Here is a 10839-nt window from a genome sequence, read left to right on the forward strand (position 1 = left end):
GGAGAAAAATATTTTTAAAGTAGGAAAAAATAAGACAAAAATAATTAGGAAAAAAGAAAATATTTGCAGAGAAAAAAAATACAGAACAAGAAAAATAAAGAAAAAAATACAAATATATAGTTATTTTTTACAATAAAAAAAAAATATGAGGAAATAACTTTCAGAAGGTGCTAAGACTTCTTTTCACCTTGCAATTCAGAGCTTCCAAATACCAGATAGCATATACCATAATTTTAGATGTGTAGTGTAGTTTTATTCAAATTGTTGTTGTGAAGGGCTGCCTGATTACATCAAGTTGTTCCCTTACTAACAAACACAATTCCTTTAAGCGGCCATCATTCCATGCCATAAAATTGCTATCAACGCCAGCACAATAAAACACGTCGTGGTACTGAATGTCAGTAATTTGATTCCACCCACTCAGACTTTCACAGTTCATTAGTGCACTTGGGTTTTATTTCCTAACATTAATGTTGTCATTGCAGTGTAATGCTTGGCAACAGAAGAGACAAACTGCAGTGGATCTTGGCCAATGAACAAACACAGATGGCTCTGAATAAGATTTCTAAGTGACCACAGCTGGGGAGATAATAGATTTACCTTGTGGTCTCTGATCCAATCAAAGTTCCTCTTCAGGAACTCGAGCTGCGTCGGAAAACGCTTCGGGAACGCCTTCTGTGACCACGCTCTGAATCACATGTGAAATCAGTCCAATAGCTGAGCGGGACGTCACGGGCGGGTGACGTCATGAGCAGGAAGCTATAAAAGCATGTGCGGCGGAGCCGGCTTTGCTTGGGAGCGTTGAGGCGGAGCGGCGGCTGCATTCGTGGGGTTTGCAATTGGATCTGGCAGAGGGAATGGAGACGGGCGAGTCCCTATCTCCTTCCTCACCCGCTAGATCCAGCGCCCGATCTCTGGGTTCGGAATCCCGTTCTGCGGCTACTTCCTCCCGGGGTGAGGGCTCGACGCTCCACCTGTCTTCTGCTGTCAATTCCGTCGTCGACAGGGACCAGGAGGCTCGTAAACAGGCAGCGGCGTTTCAGCGGTTCATCCTTCGCCGCATCTCAGCTCTGGGGGCTGCTGGGCGGGAGCAGTCCCCACCGCGTACCAGCTCCTCACACAGAGAGGCTCAAAAACAGAGCGTTGCCGCCCGCGCTCCCCGCGTCGGGACCGGAGGCAGAAGCAACGCTCTAGATCGGGGGCTTCAAAGCCTAAGCCGAATCTGCGGACCGTCTTTCAGGCTAAGAGGTCCTCGACCAAATGGTCCTGACTATCTGAATGCAGGACTAGTGAGGGCAGGCCCTTCTGGGGACGAGAGGTTCACATCGCATTACACTGTGCCCGTCTCCCCCCAGTGCCCTCAGGAGATCATTCTGCCAACCCTGCCGGTGTTCCAGGGCGCAGCGGTCTCCAGCGTGCGTGCGCTCTGTGGCCGAATTAAAGATCGATTGGCCTGCCGAGAAGCAGACCGAGCCGCAGCGAAGCAAGTTGGATGAACGCTTCCTGCGCGCAAGGCCACCACCTCCATGCCGGAACCTGCCTTTTTTCCCCGACCTTCACACTGAGGTGTCGAGGTCGTGGGCCAGGCCTTTTTCGGCCCGTCTCTTCATCCCTGCCTCAGAGTCCCCTGCCGGTGTGCCGCTTCAGGGCACCGAACTAGCCGCTCAGGGCACACCAGAGATCAGTCTCGAGAGACCACTCTAGTGGGTCCGGAGCAGGCTCTGGTATTAGAACAAGAAGTAGTTACTCTCTTAAAGAAGGAGGCCATCAAGGTGGTCCCTCCGCACGAGACAGACTCCGGGTTCTACAGCCGGTACTTCATTGTTCCGAAGAAGGATGGGGGGTTGCATCCTATTTTAGATCTGCGCCTATTGAACCTTCCTTCCTTTGGCCTTGCACTCTCACCCCACACTTTCACGACTCAACCACATCGACGATTGGTTGATATTAGCTCAATCAGAGTGCTGCTGGGCGGGAGCAGTCCCCACCGCGTACCAGCTCCTCACACAGAGAGGCTCAAAAACAGAGCGTTGCCGCCCGCGCTCCCCGCGTCGGGACCGGAGGCAGAAGCAACGCTCTAGATCGGGGGCTTCAAAGCCTAAGCCGAATCTGCGGACCGTCTTTCAGGCTAAGAGGTCCTCGACCAAATGGTCCTGACTATCTGAATGCAGGACTAGTGAGGGCAGGCCCTTCTGGGGACGAGAGGTTCACATCGCATTACACTGTGCCCGTCTCCCCCCAGTGCCCTCAGGAGATCATTCTGCCAACCCTGCCGGTGTTCCAGGGCGCAGCGGTCTCCAGCGTGCGTTTCTTTCAGTTTCCGCCCGGCGACGTAGCGGCACTGAGAGGCTCGCGACCTCTGCGGACGCCCCCAGAGCAGCTAGTTCGACCGTCCCCTGCCGGTGTGCCGCTTCAGGGCACCGAACTAGCCGCTCAGGGCACACCAGAGATCAGTCTCGAGAGACCACTCTAGTGGGTCCGGAGCAGGCTCTGGTATTAGAACAAGAAGTCTATCTGGGCGTGGTGTGGGATTCGACCACAATGCAGGCCCGTTTGTCCCCTGCTCGGATCGAGTCGATGCTCACTGCAGTCAAGAGAGTGAAAGAAGGCCAGTCACTCACTGTCAAGCAGTTTCAAAGACTGCTGGGTCTGATGGCAGCTGTGTCCAACGTGATTACTCTTTCTACTGTTAGTAGCCCCGTTCTGGCCGGGCCGAGTATGGTTCTCGAACCTGATTTCCCTTCTCGACGGCTCTCCATGGGAGATTCCCGATATTTCACCCCCGCCCGGAGCTGTAGAAGTTATGGGTGTGGCACCTGAGGGGGCACAACTAGTAGCTTCTGGTCTCTCAACTGAGGTTCTCAATCGGAGCAGATGGCGGCTCGGCATCGAGATGTCATCCTCGCCCATATGAGAGAGTTGGGGTTAAGACTAAACGCCAAGAAGAGTTTGCTTTCTCCATTACAGAGGACCACCTATCTGGGCGTGGTGTGGGATTCGACCACAATGCAGGCCCGTTTGTCCCCTGCTCGGATCGAGTCGATAGTGGTGCTAGAAGCTCTCTGTAAGCCTCCGTTTGAGCCAATTGAGGAGATTTCTGATTGCCACCTTACGATAAAGACTACCTTTCTTTTGGCGATATCTTCTCTTAAGAGAGTTGGGGATTTGCAGGCCCTATCTGTTGCCCCTTCCTATCTTGACTTTGCGCCCGGTCTGGCCAAAGCGTTTCTGTACCCTCGAGTGGGGTATGTTCCTAAAGTCCCCTCATCTGCACCGCAGCCCTTCGTACTTCAGGCCTTCAGTCCTCCTCCTTTCAGAGAGCCAGACCAGCAGAAGCTTAATTGTATGTGTCCAGTGCGAGCACTGGACGCATACGTCCACAGAGCTGAATAGTGGATGCCATCTCCATCTCTTATGAGTCCTCTGATCTCCCCTCGCCACTAGGGGTCAAGGCTCATTCTACTCGAAGTGTGGCGGCCTCTAAGGCTTTTTTAGCAGGTGTGTCCACGCCCCTTACCTTCGTCAGGTTCTACGGTCTAGACATGCGAGCCACTCCTGGCTCTTCTGTTCTCTTGCCCCAGCTGTGCAAGCTGCCACACTAGGCAGAGATTTGCAAGTCTGGTGGCGTGGGCATTCTCATTCCCGAAGCGTTTTCCGACGCAGCTCGAGTTCCTGAAGAGGAACGTCTCAGGTTACGTATGTAACCATGGTTCCTCGAGGGAACGAGACGCTGCGTCTCGGTGCCATACTTCCGGCATCCTTGCCAGCACTTGCCTCATTCCTGAAGCTGACGCCGGCTCCGCCGCACTTGCTTTTATAGCTTCCTGGTCATGACGTCACCCGCCCGTGACGTCCCGCTCAGCTATTGGACTGATTTCACATGTGATTCAGAGCGTGGTCACAGAAGGCATTCCCGAAGCATTTTCCGATGCAGCTCGAGTTCCCTTGAGGAACCATGGTTACATACGTAACCTGAGACGTTTTTCCACTTATGAAAGGCAGTGCCCCCAGCGCAGAACAAACACTGTGGCTTAATGGAAAATTCCAGGAACATTCCTTTGTTGAAATGTGTCACACAATTGCTGCTAGGTTAAACTTGTCATGGCAATTCTCTAAAAAAATGTAAAAATTTATTGTTTTAGCTGTTATGTGCACTGTCTATTTTCTTTAAGGAGAAATATCATTGTAGGTAGATTTGCTGATACTTTGATCGTGGTTTGTATCTGGTTTCCCATAACATTAACTTCATATGCTTGATGTTGCTCTCTTATGTCTTCTCAGTATAAGCAATATCTCAAGTTAAAAATATCGAAATAAAAATGCTTTTTCAATGACAATCTGAAAGACACTGATTAATTTATTTGTGGAACACAAGAAAAGCCAGTGAGGTGTTTTTCTGTTACTGTAAGCCTGAAACATACTCAGTGCAAGTCTGAGAACAGACACTGCTAGCTATGCAAGCTTGATTTCACGTATTGTTGTGTTCCAAAATGTGACTGCAATAATTATGTTGCTGTACAAGTTATGTTACTTGCTACAGTGGTTATCATTTAAGCAAAGTATATGGCCAAAATCGGAATTTTTTGTCACCCACAGAAGTAAATCGACATTGTCCATCCAGTACATAAATAAACATTTAACCTCATTAGAAACATATAGATCAAAATGATATGGTTGCCAGTCACACACGGATGCATAATCACAGATGGCCAGATGGAGGAAGGTGGAAGAAAAACATCCTGGGATTTATCTAAACTATATTTCATCAGTGGTTAGTTTTCAAGTCAATTAAAAACAATAATCTTAAACATTGCAATAAAACAAGGCTGCCATTATATGAAGGAACAAGGGGCACTATAAATGTGCTGTGTACTTTGTGGCCTAAAAAGGAAACACTTACTAGGTTTCTCCACTATAGCCAAAGATAGCAGAAGTACTTAGAAGAATAGTTTTAGGATTGCTAGACAGTAATGTTTCACTATTAGGCTGGTTCAGAGAAATTTATAAAATGTATTCTTTGTTGATTATACACACTTTTGCTAAGTTAAATAGTGATAACTGCCTTGCATGACTGTAATGTGTTTATATTGCCATTATTACGCAATCAAAATGAAAATAATTATTGCCGGTCTATGGTGATACTTAATAATGTTACTTTAATTAGCCTAACTTTAAATTAATATAAATTGAAAAGATTTTATTCTGATATTGTCCAAAGCTAGGTTGTTTGTAAACCTTTGTAGGACACTGAACATACAGTATGCATTCATGTAATTGTATTACTATTATGAAGCTCTTCTAAATGACACAATTCAAACAGCAGCATGACTCATTTGTTGCCTAAAAATGGTCATTTTCATGTAAACAGATCTGCGCAGACGCAGCAAAAACCTGATGATATTTACGTACAAACTAAGTATTTCCACTGAATCTGCACAGATTTTACATTAACTTTCCTAGAAGCATTTCACAAGTTGAAGCCACAAGTTGATGTTGTCTATATCACAGAGATGGTCTGTCTAGTTATACAATGAATCTTAACCCATCAAATTGGTTAGTGAGTTGACAGAATTACCCACCACAACTGATTTTCACCCGCATTTGGTGGATGTCCATTTCAAACCATGTTATGATATATGTTAATTTCAGAGAGTGTCTTCACTGTTACTTGTTATAGTATTAGTCCTACAGGAGAAGATAACATGAGGATGATCATAAGATAATTTTAAAGAGCCACATAACAAGCATTTAAATAATACTGTAGCTTACGTCTAAAATATCTTACCTCTGGGAAAAGGTTTCCCTCCCTCGATGATGCACTGAAGCATCACCACTGATCCAGCAGCTACCACTGCATTCTTAAGTGGAGGTTCAGACATGGGGGCCTCTGCTGGGTCCTCTTCCACAGACATGTAATTTCCAAAAATGTCCATTAGTCCCTCCACATCTAAAAAACAACAACAACATACTAAGTTTATAGTGAGTCATTTACAATGGAAGTTGTATGGACTATAAATGGACGAATTCCCAATCATTCAAATATTCACTGTTTTGTTGCAATAATAGAGCCACAAGACAAATAATGCGTTAACACAATTTCAGTGTGAAATTACTAACCTTTTTGTTAAACTATATAGCATTTTACAACTTTGTTGTAAACAGAATAATTAATGTAAGTGACTTGTATAAAATTGTAAGCTGCACACGCCTATTTTAAATCCTCCAAAAATTGTCCCCCTTTGCTTCTAAATTCAAAGTTACTTTTGTGGTAATCAGCAATTTGCCACAAATTATGTTGATTGCTCTTGAAGTGTATTGAACCCCCAATATTTTAAAATGTATGAATCTAATAAACTACAGTGCTGCTTGTAACATTTACAAAAGCTTGCATTACACTTTATATTTAACCCTGTGTGTTTTAAGAAATAGTGGCTTATTGGAAGAAGTTTTACCTCTGTTTCTTCTGGTTATTTTTCCTTCATGTTTGTTAACTTCCTTTTGACCTTTCTCTGCTTTATGTGCCTCTTCATCCACAGGCTTATTTTCAACCACAATTGTAGGTATGGTCATTTTAGGAATAAGTGATGAGTCTTTTTTCTCCTCTCTTTCCTTAAATGACTTTGGGAGCACGGAAATTGAACCAAACAACCTTGGAGGTTTTTGGGGTGCTTGCACCAAACCCCCTTGCATTATGGTTTGAGCAGGTGGTATTTCTACAGGTGATTTTGGTAATTTGCTGGACATATTTGTCCTTGGCACCATTGGTGAACACTGTCCTGGTATTTTACTGAAAGTGACCTTCTCACTGATGACTTGCCTGTCCAACAGCCGCCTGGGCTTAGAATGTTTCCTCCACTGGTTTTCTGTAATATCAGGAGGTGATTTCCTTTCAGGTTGTTTTGATTCATCTGCCAGTTTCTCTTTCTGTAATTGTTGTGATTCCTCCTTTGGCAAGGCTGACCATCTTTCTTTTGATTCTGGTAAATCCTTTGAATTAGTAGTCTCTTCAACCTTCTGAATGACCTGGGCTGGAACTGAATCAGTGTTTCCAGTGGACTGCTTGTCAGTCTGGGTGAGCTGATCCATTGAAAAGGCTTTCTTGATATTGGACTTTCCGACAAGTTTTTTTATTCTGTGAAGCTCTTCTGAGAGTTTACTTTGAAAATGTTTCTGTACATAGGTTGACTGTTCCTCCAGAGAGGATGCTTTCTGCTTGAAGAAAGACCTCTTGAGTGCCACATCACTCTTGGAGTTGTCTTGGAGCTTTCCAGATTTACTCCTACTATCCTCAGAATTGCAGGTTGATGTTCGATTGAAGCCCCATGGTAGTCTTGATGAAGACAACTTTGGTATGTTACTGCTGTGTCTTTGTTCCTCAAAAGCTCTCACTTTGTCTAAGATTTTGGAACTTGCCTGTGATGCTTTTGGAGTTTGGAAGGAGGATTTATCTTGGGAACCACTGCTTTGAGATGGAGCTGAGCTTGTGATTTTAACAGGTAGCTCAGCTCCATTTATGGCTGTTTTGGTGCCATTGTGGGCAGTTGTTGGATCAGTTGTTGGCTCTACATCATTTAGGGTAATGGGACCTTGAGCGTTTTGGAATGGCTGGGTTTGGACAAATGGAGATGTTTCCCTTTTTATAAAGTCCAACTGGCCCCTGAAATGAGGGTGATTGTGGAAAATGTTGCGTTATGACAAAAAATAAAAACACTAAAATGGCAAAATGGCAAAATGGGGGAATTTTTTTGTTTTGTTTTGTTACTAGTGCATTTTTGGAGTGAAAAAAGCAAAATGGTCAAACATAGTTATCCAATAAAACATGCATTGGAAAACATACTGTGTTGAAAGATGCAAAATATTGTTGGAGATAAATAAATCTAAATTAGACTGCCATAAGAATACAAATGTCACATACAAAGGCATGCAAAAAGGTTTGTAAGAAAAAAGCCATATCAAAAAATAATGCAAGAGGAGTCAAAGGATAGTAGGAATAATCAAAAAAAAAAAACATAACATGACATGGTTGACATAAAAGTCCACAATAAATGAAGAACAGGGTAACAAAAACTATTTTTAAAATGTTTCTTTAGACCTGTAATCTAAATGTATTGCATTTATTTTGTGCCACCTTAATTCAAGTTACTATATGCCTTTTCATATCCAGTGTGCCAGCACTCAATCTTGAACACTGTAAATGGAAAAGGTCCTTCTTCGATAGAGGCTCAAAACACTGCCATAGTAGTCACTGGCTAAGGACATACTCTCCTCTGACCCCAACGCCACATAGTACACACTTATCTGTGAGGCCCTCACAAGAGCTTCAATCCCCAGGTGTCTGACTGGAGGGCTCTCAACACACCCAGCATTTGCTTGCCTGCTAGGTGACAAGGGATCCTGAAGACCAGGAGCTCTAGAGCCCAGGGTTTGCATCTCCCTCTCCACAACTGGACCATCACCTGGGATATGGGAAAGCACTGCTCTCCCCCTGCCTGAAAATACATAATGTTCTGTTAATGGAATATCATGATATAGCTTTTTTTTTAATTATGCTAAGCATTTTATATTATGTTAAAGTTTTTTTTTTTTTTTCAACTGGTTAATTTGATGGATGGATTAATTATAATACATTTATGAATTGTGAGCTTTGTTGGAGGGTTTGCCAATCACAATTTTAGTTTGTCTTGCAGTAAATGATTCTGAAAGGCCATTATTTGTGTATACTGTCATTGGAAAAATACATTTGTTATGCTTTGTGGCCAAATGTGGAAATGTCATTGACGCTACAAACTGAAAATTGCTGAAGGGGGAATAAAATCACTCAGTATGTTCTTACCAGTGGGTTGACTGTTAATTTCTTCCCTCTGGGGAGGCATGAAATGTTCCTTCACCTCCAGTGAAGGCTCCGCACTTTCATCCTCTGTACTGTTTGAGTCTAAAGAGAGTAGGTGAGGCATGCTGAAATGTATAGGTACGATTTTTAAAATAAAATTGAATTTCTTCCTAATGAACTAGCTGCAAGAAATCTGTGGAGAAAAAAAAAAAAAATCTGATACCTTTGTATCAAATATCCTGATTAAAATAATAAACATTACAATGATCTTACACATACTTACTTTTTAAAATTAGTCATAAAATATAATCAGTAACAGTTGCCTAAGGGCTAGCACTTTAGCTTAGCATGGTGTCAAATCACTACATTATATGAGATTTTATACCATGATTTTGCTCTAAAAAATTTTTGTTTTATTTGAAGCAACCTACCTATGTGATCTGATCTGGCTTTCTATTAGAGAATGAGTCAAAAGTTTAAAGTACTCTATACGGTGATAAAGACTATGTCAAAAGGCACTATATAATAAATATACTTTATTATTATGTAGGGGAGAGCAGGGCACAAAGTAACACTTTTTGACTTTCTCAGTTTGTGTAAATTCACATGGGTTCAGCATATGATTTTTTTTATACACAGTAATTTTACACTTGTCTAGTACAAATATGTTGCTTTGTTTCATAATTACAGTGTATACGTTTTTCTTTATTTACCCTCAAAAAAACGGAAGTGAAATGTGACAACATGTCCCATGGGTGGGGTACATTGTAACATATGAGGGGCACGTTCATTGACATGACCATATGACAGCTTAAAATGTTATCTGATCGAATGAAAAAAATATACAAGACAAACTAAAATATTTTGTTAATAAAATAAAATATATATATTTTTCAAATAAAATAATGGCGTTTTTTAAGAATTAAAAATAATCTGATTTGGTAGTTTTACAATGAACACATTGCAACCATGCTTGGGACGGCCCACATAAACGAGCAAAAATGCTTTACGTGTCTTGAAATAATAATTTCTAAACAATAAACATTGACTGTCAGTCTTTATTCACCTGTTTCTCGTTGCTTCTCATTAAAAGTCATTAAAGTAAGTAGTGTAAATTACATCACTAATGTCATAGAATAGCACATTGTAATGCAGTGTTACAACATGCCCCATCCGCGCAACTGAAATTTAAAACTGGTTAGTGTCTTCGGCTAGTTATCAAAGCATTAAAAAATGATCTGAACTAATAAATAACAGATTGGAGATTAAAATAATAGCAGATTTGTCTCATTTTAAATTAATAATAAAAACTGAGATAAAAAATCATTAAAAAATGATCTGAACTAATAAATAACAGATTGGAGATTAAAATAATAGCAGATTTGTCTCATTTTAAATTAATAATAAAAACTTTACTTAAAATTTTAATTGAAATTTACTTAAGCCAGAATTGTAATTTTACTATGGTAAAATAAATGTTCAGCGATATCTTCAAAATAAATTTGAATTTTGGCACACTTTTTTTCTATATAATGTTGATATGGTAACTAATAAATTCTGTAAATTTTGTTATGCTAGCATGTGTGGAAATATTCAAACCATGTGTGTTACAACGAACCCCGTGTTACTTTGTGCCCCGCGCTCCCCTATTATAAGAAATATGAGCACTATGTATTGTCTTCATGTTTTATCATTCAAAATGGTTCTTTTATTTAACCACTACAGCGATGGCTGGATGTCTTTGTCCATATAAGGGATTTCCTGGAACATCATAAGATTTATGACTTCTATGAGTCTCACTTGTGGGGACTTTCTGCTCGAGGGTGCCCTCCAGCTACGAGTATTAATGAAACAGATATTACATTTAGCGCTCCTTAATTTTGAGTAGAAAAAAATAAAACAAAAAACTTTAAGTAAACATAACAGATCCATCAATATTTCTTCAGGTGTGCAGACATTTAGACTAAAAGCCCTAAGGGATGATGTTTAATGAAACCCCCCCCCCCCCC

General features: G+C 41.8%; 1 protein-coding gene across 2 annotated transcripts in view; it reads right to left on the reverse strand.

Moving 5' to 3' along the window:
* Window positions 1–10839, reverse strand: part of LOC107688815 (striated muscle preferentially expressed protein kinase-like) — a 42641-nt gene that overhangs the window by 17645 nt on the left and 14157 nt on the right. Inside the window, exons 2-5 of one of the 2 annotated variants that reach the window (XM_016486593.1) lie at window positions 8834–8932; window positions 8375–8489; window positions 6453–7657; window positions 5786–5947 (exon numbers count right to left, since the gene is read on the reverse strand). In XM_016486593.1, coding sequence (XP_016342079.1) covers window positions 5786–5947; window positions 6453–7657; window positions 8375–8489; window positions 8834–8932 — 1581 coding nt within the window. Of the gene's footprint in view, window positions 1–5785; window positions 5948–6452; window positions 7658–8374; window positions 8490–8833; window positions 8933–10839 lie in introns of those variants that run through there. The other variant, XM_016486592.1, reaches the window with a different exon arrangement.

Source organism: Sinocyclocheilus anshuiensis, unplaced genomic scaffold (genome assembly GCF_001515605.1).
Source record: "Sinocyclocheilus anshuiensis isolate Anshui unplaced genomic scaffold, SAMN03320099.WGS_v1.1 scaffold101, whole genome shotgun sequence".
NCBI classification, from domain to species: domain Eukaryota; kingdom Metazoa; phylum Chordata; class Actinopteri; order Cypriniformes; family Cyprinidae; genus Sinocyclocheilus; species Sinocyclocheilus anshuiensis.